Source organism: Physella acuta, unplaced genomic scaffold (assembly GCF_028476545.2).
Source record: "Physella acuta isolate Inbredline_101_S28 unplaced genomic scaffold, ASM2847654v3 ptg000212l, whole genome shotgun sequence".
NCBI lineage: Eukaryota > Metazoa > Mollusca > Gastropoda > Physidae > Physella > Physella acuta.
In genome coordinates, this window is record NW_026731731.1 from 531,902 (window position 1) to 549,201 (window position 17,300).

The 17,300-nt window shown below is 39.8% G+C and overlaps 1 protein-coding gene across 1 annotated transcript in view; it reads left to right on the forward strand.

Moving 5' to 3' along the window:
- The window catches only part of LOC131937524 (inositol 1,4,5-trisphosphate receptor type 3), a 69,123-nt gene that overhangs the window by 14,539 nt on the left and 37,284 nt on the right, over positions 1 to 17,300 (forward strand). Inside the window, exons 2-6 of the mRNA XM_059295018.1 lie at positions 3,294 to 3,424; positions 7,793 to 7,866; positions 8,941 to 9,104; positions 10,201 to 10,287; positions 10,974 to 11,051. Coding sequence (XP_059151001.1) covers positions 3,327 to 3,424; positions 7,793 to 7,866; positions 8,941 to 9,104; positions 10,201 to 10,287; positions 10,974 to 11,051 — 501 coding nt within the window. The 5' untranslated portion in view covers positions 3,294 to 3,326. The remainder of the gene's footprint in view (positions 1 to 3,293; positions 3,425 to 7,792; positions 7,867 to 8,940; positions 9,105 to 10,200; positions 10,288 to 10,973; positions 11,052 to 17,300) is intronic.

A 17,300-nucleotide genomic window follows, 5' to 3' on the forward strand; every position in this document is an offset into this window, starting at 1 on the left:
TAATAATAATAATAATGTAATGTATTAATATATATTTATATAGTAATATTATATATATATATATATATATATATATATATATATATATATATATATATATATATATATATATATATATATATATTTAAATAATATATAGATTATTTTTATCATTATTTATTCGTATTCTTTTTTACAGCTTAAATGTGCGTATATCGTGCATGAAATTTGGCAGTTTTTAACTTGGAAATTAATCTTGTTTAAATGCTGTTTTCGTGTTGAAGAGGGATCTAATGTGTTACAGTCTAAAGCTATGATTCATTCTGAAATATGTATTTAATGCCACAAGCCACAATAGTTTAAGCATTGAGACGTTACTGGGTCTGGGTTCGAACCTTGGTTGCGCCAGGGCTGTGACTGGATATGTTACTAGACACATCATTTTTTTATTCAAGTCGTCACTATATTTTTTAAAAGCATAGTGTTTTAAAATTAGTATTTTATAATGTAAATTAATGAGTGATCTTGTCTTAGTCGCGTTATTGTTTACATATGTTCCAGATGAATGACTGTTTTATATATGTTCCAGATGAATGACTCTGTTTCCCTATGTTCCAGATGAATGACTTTGTTTCCCTATGTTCCAGATGAATGAATCTGTTTCCCTATGTTCCAGATGAATGACTTTGTTTCCCTATGTCCAGATGACTGACTTTGTTTCCCTATGTTCCAGATGAATGACTTTGTTTCCCTATGTTCCAGATGAATGACTTTGATTACATATGTTCCAGATGAATGACTTTGTTTCCCTATGTTCCAGATGAATGACTTTGTTTCCCTATGTTCCAGATGAATGACTTTGCTTCCCTATGTTCCAGATGAATGACTTTGTTTTCCTATGTTCCAGATGAATGACTTTGTTTCCCTATGTTCCAGATGAATGACTTTGTTTCCATCTGTTCCAGATGAATGACTTTGCTTCCCTATGTTCCAGATGAATGACTTTGTTTCCCTATGTTCCAGATGAATGACTTTGTTTCCCTATGTTCCAGATGAATGACTTTGTTACCCTATGTTCCAGATGAATGACTTTGTTTCCCTCTGTTCCAGATGAATGACTTTGTTTCCCTATGTTCCAGATGAATGACTTTGTTTCCCTATGTTCCAGATGACTGACTTTGTTTCCCTATGTTCCAGATGAATGACTTTGCTTCCCTGTGTTCCAGATGAATGACTTTGATTACATATGTTCCAGATGAATGACTTTGTTTCCCTATGTTCCAGATGAATGACTTTGTTTTCCTATGTTCCAGATGAATGACTTTGTTTCCCAATGTTCCAGATGAATGACTTTGTTTCCCTATGTTCCAGATGAATGACTTTGTTTCCATCTGTTCCAGATGAATGACTTTGCTTCCCTATGTTCCAGATGAATGACTTTGTTTCCCTATGTTCCAGATGAATGACTTTGTTTCCCTATGTTCCAGATGAATGACTTTGTTACCCTATGTTCCAGATGAATGACTTTGTTTCCCTCTGTTCCAGATGAATGACTTTGTTTCCCTATGTTCCAGATGAATGACTTTGTTTCCCTATGTTCCAGATGACTGACTTTGTTTCCCTATGTTCCAGATGAATGACTTTGCTTCCCTGTGTTCCAGATGAATGACTTTGTTTCCCTATGTTTCAGATGACTGACTTTGTTTCCCTATGTTCCAGATGAATGACTTTGTTTCCCTATGTTCCAGATGAATAACTTTGTTTCCCTATGTTCCAGATGAATGAATTTGTTTCCATATGTTCCAGATGACTGACTTTGTTTCCCTATGTTCCAGATGAATGACTTTGCTTCCCTATGTTCCAGATGAATGACTTTGTTTCCCTATGTTCCAGATGAATGACTTTGTTTCCCTATGTTCCAGATGAATGACTTTGTTTCCCTATGTTCCAGATGAATTACTTTGTTTCCCTATGTTTCAGATGACTGACTTTGTTTCCCTATGTTCCAGTTGAATGAATTTGTTTCCCTATGTTCCAGATGACTGACTTTGTTTCCCTATGTTCCAGATGAATGACTTTGTTTCCCTATGTTCCAGATGAATGACTTTGCTTCCCTATGTTCCAGATGAATGACTTTGTTTCCCTATGTTCCAGATGAATGACTTTGTTTCCCTATGTTTCAGATGACTGAATTTGTTTCCCTATGTTCCAGATGACTGACTTTGTTTCCCTATGTTCCAGATGAATTACTTTGTTTCCCTATGTTTCAGATGACTGACTTTGTTTCCCTATGTTCCAGATGAATGACTTTGTTTCCCTATGTTCCAGATGAATGACTTTGTTTCCCTATGTTCCAGATGAATGAATTTGTTTCCCTATGTTCCAGATGACTGACTTTGTTTCCCTATGTTCCAGATGAATGACTTTGCTTCCCTATGTTCCAGATGAATGACTTTGTTTCCCTATGTTCCAGATGAATGACTTTGTTTCCCTATGTTCCAGATGAATGAATTTGTTTCCCTATGTTCCAGATGACTGACTTTGTTTCCCTATGTTCCAGATGAATGACTTTGCTTCCCTATGTTCCAGATGAATGACTTTGTTTCCCTATGTTCCAGATGAATGACTTTGTTTCCCTATGTTCCAGATGAATGACTTTGTTTCCATCTGTTCCAGATGAATGACTTTGTTTCCCTATGTTCCAGATGAATGACTTTGTTTCCCTATGTTCCAGATGAATGACTTTGTTTCCCTATGTTCCAGATGAATGACTTTGTTTCCCTATGTTCCAGATGAATGACTTTGTTTCCCTATGTTCCAGATGAATGACTTTGTTTCCATCTGTTCCAGATGAATGACTTTGTTTCCCTATGTTCCAGATGAATGACTTTGTTTCCCTATGTTCCAGATGAATGACTTTGTTTCCCTATGTTCCAGATGAATGACTTTGTTTCCCTATGTTCCAGATGAATGACTTTGTTTCCCTATGTTCCAGATGAATGACTTTGTTTCCATCTGTTCCAGATGAATGACTTTGTTTCCCTATGTTCCAGATGAATGACTTTGTTTCCCTATGTTCCAGATGAATGACTTTGTTTCCCTATGTTCCAGATGAATGACTTTGTTTCCCTATGTTCCAGATGAATGACTTTGTTTCCCTATGTTCCAGATGAATGACTTTGTTTCCATCTGTTCCAGATGAATGACTTTGTTTCCCTATGTTTCAGATGAATGACTTTGTTTCCCTATGTTCCAGATGAATGACTTTGTTTCCCTATGTTCCAGATGAATGACTTTGTTTCCCTATGTTCCAGATGAATGAGTTGCTGACAGGTTAAGGCCCTACCATGCTGAACGCCAGTGGAGGGGAGTACCTGTGTGTGGGGGACTACATCGCACTCTTCTCTGTGGACACGGAGGGTTACGTCAACTCCACACAATCCAGGTAATTTAACTATGATTAAACACAAAAGTTGACCACAACTCATATTAAATGTAAGCAATGACAACAACTGATATACATTGCAGGAAATGACAAGTGACAAAAGCAGTTTACTGAAAATATCACATCCCCTCTTGACTGACACATTTTTGACTTGACAAAACATCTTTTAGAATATGTCTTGCTACCTATCTTGACAACGAGATATAAAAACTAGAACTCGACAAATTAAAAACTATGATCAGATGAGACGGAATAAGGTTATCATTTATTTCACAAGTGCCGGTCTTCTAGTGTACTCTGTCAATCAGCATCGTTACATCAGGCAGGTCAATAAGGTCAATAAGGTCAGCCCAGTGTGGCCTTGTCCCTGGGCTCTGTTATACGGGGTTAATGTAGGGGTCTGTTGGTTCATGTGGGTCTGTTGGTTCATGTGGGGGTCTGTTGGTTCAAACAGAGTTTCTTCCCCGGAAAAATTCTATCCCCCCCCCCCCCCCCCGAACGAAATGAAATTTATATAATTTATATAGAAAAAATATATACTTTTAAGTGTCCACCCCCCGAAGAAAGTCTACCGCCCGCCCCCCCCCCCCCCCCCGAAAATTTCAAGTCCCCCCCCCCCCCGGAGAAAAAAGTCTGGAAGAAACACTGGGTTCAAATGGGGTCTTTTGGTTCGGTCTTTTGGTTTATGAGGGGGTCTGTTGGTTTATGAGTGGTCTTTTGGTTTATGAGGGGGTCTCTTGGTTTATGAGTGGGTCTGTTGGTTTATGTAGGGGTATGTTGGTTCATGTAGGGGTCTGTTGATAATTCGTCGTCTCTTAGTTCTTGTAAAGGTTCTGTTGGTTCATGTTTATCTATTAATTCATCTCGCAGTGTGTTCGTTCATGCGAAGGTCTAGTGGCTCGTGTTGGTAGTTATGACCCGTGTTATGGCCTACACAGTTAAGCCCCTTCTTCGCTTACTACCATTACTCTCACCAAACAATCTTCCCAGCACGATGTGCTCACCTACTGTAGCACGTTAACCCTAAGCCAGTTAATCCTTAACACCCTTTGTACTCGCAACAACAGCGTGGATAATCTCTGTTTAATTAGTCCCCCACCGTTAGCTCCGTGAGAGCTTATGACCTAGAAGCTAACTTTGTTTCTGTGGGTTTACAAATGTAACATTTTGTAGAGCTGTAAGCGATACCCTGCTCTGTTTGTAGATTGTTTGTAACATGTGTCTACCAATGTGTAACATGAGATGAGTGTTGTGTTAAAGGATATTTGGAATCTCCTTACTACAACTGAACTAGTGTTCAAATTTTTGTTTTGTTGCTTTGTTTTTTTTTATTTGAACACGTGAGTTGAGTGGTATTGAACATGAATATGACATTAGGATATGGATAAGTTATTAAAAAATGGACATGTTACGTGTACAAATGACATGTCTATATTCAAATATCACGTCCATGTACAAATGTCACGTCCATGTTCAAATGTCACGTACAAGTTCAAATGACATATCTATATTTCAATGACATGTTTATATTTAAATGACTTGTCCATATTCAAATAACATTACTACATTGACTTGTCATTTAAATATGGGCGGATTCGACATGGCATTTTAATATGGGCGTACAAAGACGTGACATTTGAGCATGGACGTGATATTTGAACATGGGCGTGACATAATGATTTGAACTCACATTTAAAACTTGGAAAATTGATTAAAAATCTTTTTAAAACCTCACTGACTTACATAGAGTCAAAACATTTTCTATTTGCGCGACGCGATCTGTAAACGGAATTCAACTGTTGATGTGTGCTGTACAAATAGACGTCTGGGGAAGTAATCCTAGGACTCACCACATCTTGCAGTACATCTTCTCTGTACATACGTTAAGTGGGGCGAATTTCTCAAGGGAGGTAACATAAAAAAAGTTCCATTTAGAGTTAATTTCCTTTATTGGTTCTCTGATGTGTTCTCATGCAAGTGCTATGCCGTGGATCATGTAGAGATGTAGTTTTGGACTTGTTTCAGACGTTCTTTTAAATTATGAATGCTTGTGGCAAAATTACAGCATTTTTTAAATAATATCATCAAGTTAATTGACTTTATTATTATGTGTACTAATGATGTACCTAATTTAATAGAAGATCAAAAACAAATAAAAACTATTCCTAAACTTCATTAACTGTAAAATTCGTAGTTTGAATTTTGAACTACAAGAATTTTCATCACAGCTGTGAACTAGGATCCACCCATGCTCTCAGTGCACTAGACATCAAATCTATTTACGAGTCTACTTTTTAAATAGCAACCTGCGATTTATAAATAGGACTGATTGATTAGAAAATCGATTAACTCTCAGAAACAAAATTCCAAACCTCATCTACAACTGAAACAATTTTCAGCCACAGCGTCATAAAATGTAAACGACTGCCGTCTAACAAATGTGTAGCGATTGCGATAAAGAAACCACTTTAAAGATCGAAGCACTGGGTAAAGAAATAAAGAAATTATGATCTGATTTCTACTTATATCAACATAAGTTAAAGAAATTGATTTTAGCGTGACGTATGTTGACATACACTCGCTGTGTCGCGCTGACAGTACATCTTCTCTGTACATACGTTAAGTGGGGCGAATTTCTCAAGGGAGGTAACATAAAAAAAGTTCCATTTAGAGTTAATTTCCTTTATTGGTTCTCTGATGTGTTCTCATGCAAGTGCTATGCCGTGGATCATGTAGAGATGTAGTTTTGGACTTGTTTCAGACGTTCTTTTAAATTATGAATGCTTGTGGCAAAATTACAGCATTTTTTAAATAATATCATCAAGTTAATTGACTTTATTATTATGTGTACTAATGATGTACCTAATTTAATAGAAGATCAAAAACAAATAAAAACTATTCCTAAACTTCATTAACTGTAAAATTCGTAGTTTGAATTTTGAACTACAAGAATTTTCATCACAGCTGTGAACTAGGATCCACCCATGCTCTCAGTGCACTAGACATCAAATCTATTTACGAGTCTACTTTTTAAATAGCAACCTGCGATTTATAAATAGGACTGATTGATTAGAAAATCGATTAACTCTCAGAAACAAAATTCCAAACCTCATCTACAACTGAAACAATTTTCAGCCACAGCGTCATAAAATGTAAACGACTGCCGTCTAACAAATGTGTAGCGATTGCGATAAAGAAACCACTTTAAAGATCGAAGCACTGGGTAAAGAAATAAATAAATTATGATCTGATTTCTACTTATATCAACATAAGTTAAAGAAATTGATTTTAGCGTGACGTATGTTGACATACACTCGCTGTGTCGCGCTGACATTGTATGAAGAGAAAATGTTTTCTGTAGAAAATGTTGAGTGTCCTAAAGTTTGGAGGACAGTTTGGTCCTGTCAACATTACGTCATGCCAGGTCATACAGTAAACTCGGGTCACTGAGCAAGCAGGTCTGAATGGGGTGAGACACACTACAGATTCGAACCCACCAACTCAAGCTGACTCAACCGTTCAAGAACTCCGACACAATTTTGTTGTGGTCAAGTAGTGAAAAAATCATTAATAGCAACAGTAGGCAGCTTACGAAGGATTGTGTGACTAGTTTTATGCGGTAGTTCATTCCTTCAATATAAAGTTTGACGAGCTAACAGGAGATTATATGGCCTGTTACCTGCTTAAGGGTACGTGTTGCTAGCGATCCAAAATCTCCAGTTAAGCTCCCAAACGAGTCCCTGAGTCCACACAGCTCTAATGAGTACCTGACTAGAGGCAGGGAATACACGGGCTTCTGGGGATAGTGCTGAGCACACAATCGTTCCACATATACACATCATGTTTTATTTAACCCATAGTCCTTCTAGTATGATAAGAGCTTTACATAACCTCTTCCTTACACATACGTCACACACAGGTATACACACACCCATATATACACACACAACCCCACACATTTAACCATCTAACTTCCCACCCAGTAACGTAAATCTTAACCGAACCAACCAACATGACCGTCTCTAACCATTTGACGTTGGTGTATGTTTAGAATATGTGGAGCGATAATCTCCCTTTGTTAACATAATGACGTCATGTTTTAGTACTGGTCAATGCTTGACCGTTAATTCCTCGTGGTGGGGGGGGGGACTTCCACTTTGTTTTGTTTATAAAATGTATATGTTGAGCTCCTGTTTAAGCTCCAACGTTTTGTTTACCACATATCCATCTTAAAGCTCCTGTTTAAGCTCCAACGTTTTGTTTACCACATATACATCTTTAACAAGCTCCTGTTTAAGCTCCAACGTTTTGTTTACCACATATACATCTTAAAGCTCCAGTTTAAGCTCCAATGTTTTGTTTCTTTAGCTCCAGCTACAGCGAGATCTACATCTATCAGAACCAGGACCGGGACAAGCCAGCACACATCCCCAACCCACAAGGTGAGTACGGGAGCAGGGGTGTAGGGGTACATCGTTGTAGGGGTGCAGGGGTGTAGGGGTACAGGGGTGTAGGGGTACAGGGGTGTAGGGGTACAGGGGTGTAGGTGTACAGGGGTGTAGGGGTACAGGGGTGTAGGTGTACAGGGGTGTAGGGGTACAGGGGTGTAGGGGTACAGGGGTGTAGGGGTACAGGGGTACGGGGGTGTAGGGGTACAGGGGTGTAGGGATACAGGGGTGTAGGGGTACAGGGGTACAGGGGTCTAGGGGTACAGGGGTGTAGGGGTACAGGGGTGTAGGCGTACAGGGGTAGAGGGGTACAGGGGTGTAGGGGTACAGGGGTGTAGGCGTACAGGGGTACAGGGGTGTAGGCGTACAGGGGTGTAAGGGTGTAGGGGTACAGGGGTGTAAGGGTGTAGGGGTACAGGGGTGTAGGGGTACAGGGGTGTAGGCGTACAGGGGTACGGGGGTGTATGGGTACAGGGGTGTAGGTGTACAGGGGTGTAGGGGTACAGGGGTGTAGGCGTACAGGGGTACTTGGATCTAGGGGTACAGGGGTGTAGGGGTACAGGGGTGTAGGCGTACAGGGGTACGGGGGTGTATGGGTACAGGGGTGTAGGTGTACAGGGGTGTAGGGGTACAGGGGTGTAGGGGTACAGGGGTACAGGGGTACAGGGGTCTAGGGGTACAGGGGTACAGGGGTGTAGGCGTACAGGGGTGTAGGCGTACAGGGGTGTAAGGGTGTAGGGGTAGGGGGTGTAGGGGTATAGGGTACAGGTAGCTTGGAAACATGTAGCAGGTGTATAGGGGTGCAGGTGTATAGGGGTACACAACTCCAAATTCCTTTCAGATAGTTTAGTACCTATGTACTGTGGCGCACAGTAATTTGTTATGAGTGTTTTATTCCTTATTTTAGTTATAAGCCAGCACCAACGCTAAAATATTAGAGGTCATAAAAACAGATGAAAAAATTTGAAACTTCTTTTATTTTTATCCCAACACTTAATCCATAATCTCAACATTAGCCCTAGTCCTAACAAGTATTTTCTCCCACCCCCCCCCCCCCCCACCCCCCAGCGGTGACCTTCCAGATATGCATACAGAACAGATACAAGCTGAGCAAGAAGTTACGCAAGTTGACCAGTCAGGTGACAAGTCAGGTGACCAGTCAGCTGACCAATGGCTCAGAGCAGAAGACAGAGTCCAGCACAGTGGACAAGAGTCTGTTGACGCAGACAAAGGTATGGGAGACATTAGTGGTCTGATGACGCAAAGATATAGGTCATTAGTAGAGTCGTGACGCTAAGGTATGGGAGTCATTAGTGAAGTCTGTTGAAGCTGACCAAAAATAGCTAGTTTATTAGAATTAACCTTAATTTAATTCGTTAAAAATTGATTAAAAGAATCAAACAGCATTGTGAAATTAGCACATAGGTTGTGTTGAGACTATAGGACTATGTAACAAAAAGTTACGTTGAGAGGACCTATAGGACTATGTAACAACAAAGTTTCACTGAGAGGACCTATTGGACTATATAAAAACAAGGTTACGTTATTAGGACCTATAGGACTATGTAACAAAAAAGTTGCACTGAGAAAACGTATGTGGGTGGTTACTATGTAGCAATACCTAAGATCAAATTTCGCAAGCCTTAAAATAAATTAATTGCGTATTCTAACATTTAAAAAAACAATTTTCCCAGTTAATTTTCTGCATATTTTAACGAATCTGTTTAATGAATGAGTAGAATCAGCGTCTAAAATAGCAACATCAATGAAATCTAATGGCGTACACTCGACTAACCTTGGCGGGGGTTATCGGTACAAGCTGGGTGGGGGGGGGGGGGTAATATGGTTGAGGATCATATTGCTAATTAACCGTAATTAACCTTTTATGACCTCGACACGGGTTGACAATACCCGCCTTCCAATTCACCTGATTCAACCACAAACACTTCGCAGTGTAGCGGTCCGGTATATGGGTGACGTCATCAGGCGACACGGCCTTCCCATTAGTGACGTCACCCGGCGAGACTCCTCCCCTTTTGATTCGGTGACGTCATCGAGTGTCATCCCACAAGAGTGACGTCATACTCTGACATGTTCCTTCGATTGAAAATATCATTAAATGATATGTCGTATCGATTGAGTAACGTAACAAAATGACACCCTCTTCTGTCTAGAGGTGTCATTAAGCGACACTTCCTCTCCATTGAGTGACGTAACAAAATGACACCCTCTTCTGTCTAGAGGTGTCATTAAGCGACACGTCCTCTCCATTGAGTGACGTCACCGTATTGAAAGAGGTCATGTTATCATTTTATTTTTTTCTTTCAGCTGGCGGCAGAAGCGGAAAACGCCGACAATATGTCCGAACAAAAACGACAGCAAGGCAAGAAAGTTCGATACGGCGAGATAGTGCAGGTGATTAATTGATTTTTTGTAGTATCGATTTATCGGAGAAATTATAGCCTTGATACCTTTTCTATAGCAGGATAAAAAACGTCCTTCGAAACGCTGAATGTAGTTGAATGAATGAAGGGAATGAGAGGTGGGGAGGGGGTGGTAATTAGGTTAAATAGCTGAAATCTAGTGCTAGCATATTATTAAATATTTTTTTCAAGAAAAAATTATTGAATAAAATATGTTTATATATTAAAATTAATGGCCCACCTTTTTAACGAATTATATTTTCAAAAACGCATTTGAATTAAGAAAACCTAGAGAAAAGTAAAAGAGAATTGATTTTTTAATCGAAGGAAAACTTCAATTGAACACGTTCGAACTTTAATAAACGGCAAAATAATGTATGTCAAATTTTTAAAAGTAAGAAGATATACGATGATAAAAACAAATTGGTATTGATATTATTTTTCCAAAGAATTTGATTGTAAAATGTACACGACTGTACATTTATTTTGTCTTTTTTTTCTAATTCAACCCAATGTGACGGTCAAATTTAGGAAATATCCATTTAACTAATTCGATCTTTTATTTTTGTTCAATCGATGTCTTGTTTCCGTCCAATCGAATTCCTAGTTTGTATATAATTAGTTTATATTCTAACCAATGAACCAATCAAATTTGTTCTACCCCCCCCCCCCCCCCAGCTGAAGCACGTGCTCACCGGCAAGTACATCCACATGTGTACGTCACAGACCAGCCAACGGGATAAAAACAACATGATGGTGAGTACACAGCTGGTCGATGCGCTAGTGCGTCAGGCCAGTCGATGGTTCGAATCACTGCAAGAGAGTATCTAATAGAAGAGCCCCCCCCCCCCTACAGTTGACATGTAGCCTCTCCAGTGTACACAACCAAACCTATGAATTTCTCTCTCTACTTCTCACTTTCTCTTTCTCTTTCTCTCTATCTTCTCTTTCAGCTGGTCAAAACCAGAAATTGTTTTGGAATAAAATCTAAAGCAGTGATTATTTATATGGGTTCGATTGAACCCCATAGCTTTGGTGATTCAGTCTCAGGGGTTCGGCGAAGATGAATAAACACCATCACCACCATATGATTTACAATCGAATTTTGTCAGTGCGGACGATAGAACTATTAAGTAGAGAAACTGGTGGGGTTCGATACTTCAAAAACTGTTAAGAACCACTGCTCTAAAGCCTCCATGCTGTCAATGTCTCTGTGTAACCACATCACGTGATGCCCATAAGGCAGAGAGTGTAAAGTCGAGTATATCTGGTGAGCAGATTCTATCTAGAACCATTTTCCCCCTCCACAAGGCTTTTACTTACCCCCCGCCCACCTTTCTAACCCCCCCCCCCCCCCATATGCAGTTAGGTTTAGATTTGGGGATAATCCGTGAGATGACCTATGACCCTGATATCACGTGACGACCGTGCCTCTACATTCAACACTAATTTTTTTTTTACAAACTGACCATTTTAACATTGTTATCCATTGTCGTTAAATTTTATAGTTTCGATCAAATGACAGTGTTCATTCTATGTTGGAGCGATTTTTTTTTACAAAATTAAATCGATACAATCTGACCTTGGATATCCGAGAACCCTAACCCAAATAGTAACATTATCCCTTGCCGGGTAAAACAAAAACAGGTCATGAAAACTGACGATATAAAAAACACAACCGAAGATAAATGAACCACGCGACAACGAAAAAAATAATTCTTCACCTCGGTTGTAAATTGTTTTTGGCGGCCATATTGATGCTCTACAATTTCCAATAATCGCGCCAAAAAAAAATGTCCTCTTCGTCAAAACTTTGTTTTTTGTAAACAAAATTAACCGTCATATTCAATCACGTGAACTTTGCTGTTGTCGTGTGCTAGGCCGCGGACTGATATGAGGGATGCTAGAACCCAGCGGTGAATAAAATAGACCGGAAGTTGATGGATCACGTGCCACTGTGCCTTGTACTTGCGCCGTGGCCTAAATTAGATGGACGGTTCTCAAACTAGTGTCACTCATTTCATTCTCGAACCACTCACTATTTGATACAAGTTGACAAATGTTCAATGTTAAAATACTTTATCAATATTCGTTTATTAAGTTTCTTCCATAAAGTAGACTACATTGCTATAAATATACCAAGCTGAGAAAAGGGGTCACCCATAATTCACGTAACATGCCGTCGGGCTTTGTGACGAAATGTGACGAAGGGGTCGGTGATCAAAAAGTGTAACGTCACATTTTTTTAATTTTATAAAATATTTTTAAACTGAATTCATGCTGTAATTCGGTCTGTTTAGATTTAATTAATCAATGCAATGAAAGTTTAACAAGTTTAATTATTATTATTGTAGAAAAGAAAATCACTGTTTCAAAAAAGGGAAATTGCAATGTGGGTGGGGGCGTCTGACTATATTTGGCGATGTGCTACTACCGAGGAGAGATTGGGGGTAAAAAAAAGGTAACACTAACGTGAGATCTGGAAAAAAAATTATAAACTTTTAAAGTGTCAAGGCGGAAATCGTTTGAAGTAACACGCTAGTATTGTCTTAGAAAAACATTTTTTCACGTCTCCATAAGTTAGGGAGAGAGAGAGATAATATAGGCGTTGTGATGAGATAGAGAGATAAAAAACATGAGAGGTGTGAGAGTTTTCATAAACACTGAGAGATTTCTAACATACATAGCCGGGGTATTAATATATTTGTGCATCTATTTATAGACCGCATAAGCCCCCCATTGATGTAACGCTTTTATGTCCCTGTCGTCGCCCCCCCCCCCCCATCAAATTCGGCCGTTATTCTGACATGTCTACACAGCTCACACAAAAAAGCCGGCAGAATGGCATCAAGCCGGCAGAAAATGTAACCGTCCTACAAAAAAGCCGGCAGAATGGCATCAAGCCGGTAGAAAATGTAACCGTCCTAAATGGCGTCTCTTGTGTGACAGCCCTACTCCGTGAGATGAAATCACATCCTTCGTTTAGTCCTGTTTATGTTTAGATCTTTTATTTTCTAGATCTTCATCTATGTCTATATTCTCATCCACATCAGTATCAAACCCGCATTTATATCCACATCCAAATCCACATCCAAATCCAAATCCACATCCAAATCCACATTTAAACCCACATTTATACTTTCATCCAAACCCACATCCAAACCCACATCCAAGCCCACATCCAAACCCACATTTATACTCTCATCCAAACCCACATCCAAACCTAAATCCAAACCCACATCCAAACCCACATCCAAACCCACATCCAAACCCACATCCAAACCCACATCCAAATCCACATCCAAACCTACATCCAAACCCACATTTACACCCACATCCAAGTCCACATCCAAACCCACAGCTAAACCCACATTTACACCCACATCCAAACCCACATCCAAACCCACAGCCAAATCCACATCCAAACTAGCATCCAAACCTGCATTCACTTATTTTACTTTTAATTTATAATTTTAAAAGAGTCCCTCTTATTAGCAAACCTGACATTGATAAAACTCTTTCATTCTTCTCTGTAGCAAACGTTTCAAAGCTAAGTAGACAAACTGAAAGCTGAGATTTTACTAGATCTAGATCTAACTCTAACAGAAAAAAACGCATCACAATCGATCTAAGAATTTGATTTAACACCATGATAACAGCGACAAATTGTTCAACACAAAAAAATCGATCAAAAACAAACTCCATATAACAACCAGATTTCGACAAGCAAGTGGTATATGTACACGTGTAGCCTAGTTTTGTTTCAAGCGACAAGTTCTTTTAGCACAAAATTTCTTCTTATACGCAGACATTGGAAAAACAAACTAGTTAACACAACACAAAACGTTTCGCACCGGTGCGGCTCGGTGCAGCCATCTCCCCGGAGAAATAAACGACGCGTAAACGTGTGCAATGAGATGCCGAGGGAGACAGTAAATATGCGTGATGTCTCTCCCGAGAGTGCCCTCTCCTGGTCCAACAAAAACGGTTTGACCTGTCTCAGTGTTAAACAACATCTACGAGCCGCCAGTGGAGAAATCTTGATGGGTCTCCGCTGGTGTTAAATCAAGTCTTTATAGCTATTGTGATCAGTGGTATCTGCGTGATAACATATATAGATGCTTTTGTGTGTCAGCACACATACACACACACACACACACATATATATATATATATGTATATATATATATATATATATATATATATATATATATATATATATATATATATATATATATATATATATATATATTTAAGGAGAAAGAAAGGTAGGCTCCAGATATTGGTCATGTTTTGTTGGTTTAAAATGACGACGTAGAGCCATACCGTGAAATACTTAAGTACCATGTCTCCTAGCTTTATTATTACGTGTCTAGGGACATGGACTGGGGGTCAAACAAATGTATCCCCAGGTGATGGACTGGCGAAACTGACCAGCACTTAGTCACAGTCAGGTTGTGTCGTGTCTCTCAGAGTGGGATGCTACACTCGTTAAACTACTGTCTATAGCTTACTACTGCTATTTTGACTTACGATGAACGATATGACGACATATGCTCAACAAGCTCAATTAGTAGCTTTTTTCTTTACTTCGACCCATGTTATTCCAGCCTTTCTTGGCTTCCTTCAGACAGATCTCTTCAATGCATTCTTTTTTGTTTCATTCTAAAGTTTCTGTTTGTAATGATGGAAACACTACTTCCCATTTCCCATAAACCTTTATCACAAGTAATCTACACTAGACAACAACAATACTTATGTTAGTCACTTAGCTTTACTGTACATTTGTGTATGTTACATTAATTATTGTGTATTGCACATTGGAACTGGCTAGCTACCGTATAAGAACCACAACATACAGACCTAATACATTCAGCCAACCATTTATTGTGTAGTGTAAAATTGAACTGACTAGCCACAATATAAGAGATACAACATACAGACGTAGTACAATTGAGTTAGCCATCGGTTGTTGGCGAATGGTAAAGACACCCCTGGTGTGGATCAGAAACAAGGATGATTAGATGTGCAGGGGGTGTGGGGTGGGTTATTGTCAGGGATTGAGGGTGGGGGGGGGTGCTATGGGTTTAATCTGTCAGGAAGCCGGCAGGGTATGACAGGCTAAAATAACCGGTTAAATGTACGATCTAGTAAGCGGATTAATACCTGCTGGTTGGTAGTGAGAAAATCTGTCACGGGAAATTAATTTCTTCCAGCCGTGGGCAGAGACGTGTTTCGTGAGGTTTGATGGTGCGGTGGGTTGTTTCATGGTGAGCAGATATGTGGGGGATGTGTGTGGGGATGTGTGTGGGGATGTGTGTGGGGATGTGTGTGGGGGATGTGTGTGGGGATGTGTGTGGGGATGTGTGTGGGGATGTGTTTGCTTTTTGTGTGTGCGTGGGAGTCAGTTTAATGAGCTCATCGGCAAATGTATTTATTTGTTTATCCTTGGATGTCATTAAGTGTGTGAGAGAGTGTTAGAGTGTGCATGCGTAGGTGTGTATCAATGTGTGTGAACTGTGTGTGTGTGTGTGTAGATTTTGGTGTGTTTCATGTTTGCCTGTGTTTAAATGTATATCCTTAACTTATCGTTTGTATGCGTGCATGTGTATATATAAGAATATATATATGCCTGCGTGTGTGTGAGTGTGTATATGTGCGTGCTCATATGTGTGTTAAACGTTTGGCGCTGGTTTAAACCACGGCTACAATTATCGTGAGCTGTATGCAAATCCTCGCGTGAGCTTGCTCTTCCCCAGCCCCTGTTGTCATGTGCGAGCGGCCATCATGGCATTAATTCACCGCGGGATTGGCCCCAACTCTACCCCATTTAATGTCATAGCTACTAAGAATTACGGCCCTTGGTTTCTCCTAACCCCTTGCTCGCGATGACTTCCCTTGATTATCAAAGAGCACGCCCTCATTGGCTGGAGAAAGTAATAATTAGAGGCTACTGTGTCGGTATGTTTAAGTCAGCATTACACGTGTGGTGGTTTGGTGACTACTCATACAGGCCCTACCGACAATTGCTGGACGTTACCTACTTTATCAACAACCAGATTTTATAGAAAACACATAAACACGTTAAAAGTGATTGTCTACAGCAGGCTTATGTAAATACTTGTACTCTTACAAAACATTGAAGATCTAATTCTATGGTCAGTACCTCGTGTAAGCCACCAAACTAGTTCTTGCATGTAACCATCTGGTCATTCCCTGGTTAAAACCACAAAACCAGTCTCTGAATAAAACTTCTGGTTAGTCCCTATTTTAAACAAAACATCCCTTAATTTAACGAACGCATCAGTCCCTAAACTTAACCAACACATCAGTCCCTGAATTTAACCAACGCATCAGTCCCTGTCCAAAAGTCAACAAAAAAGATTCACGGCCGCACAAAACGGCCAACGATTGAAAAACTTTCCCCTGTACAAAAACGGAGTCAATCAATCAGTGTATGACACTAGATCGATATTTAGAAAATCGATGTCATTAACATATCATGCCAGATGACAGCGAGACGGTCAAGCAAATAAAGTTTCTGATGTTGCTCAATCAAGTGGTGACGTAATACTGGCCACACTATTCTGGTGTCCAGGAAATATGTCCGAGCTGGAATATTGACCTACCCATGGTTAACTAAAGTGACCAGATGATATTACGGGAATGGCCTGGGTTGGAGGGGACAGGAAAACTGGGAACGCCGAGAAAGACGTGGAGGTACACAGCAGAAAAGCAACTGACAAATGCAGGACTATCTTGGGGGACTGCGATTTCAGTTGCCAGAGACTGGCAAAAGTGGAAAGAGCTTTCTGTGGCGGATCATGTGTACTGGGCACCAAGGGAAAAGTTGATGATGAATTTTAAGTGAAACATTAAATTTACTAACCGTTATGGTTAATCCTTCTCTTTAACTTGTCTGTTACTCGTGTACTGCGATTATCCGCTCGGTTTGTTTGTACTGAGTTCCGAACCCCACGGAAACGTGTCGATAGTATTGTCGAC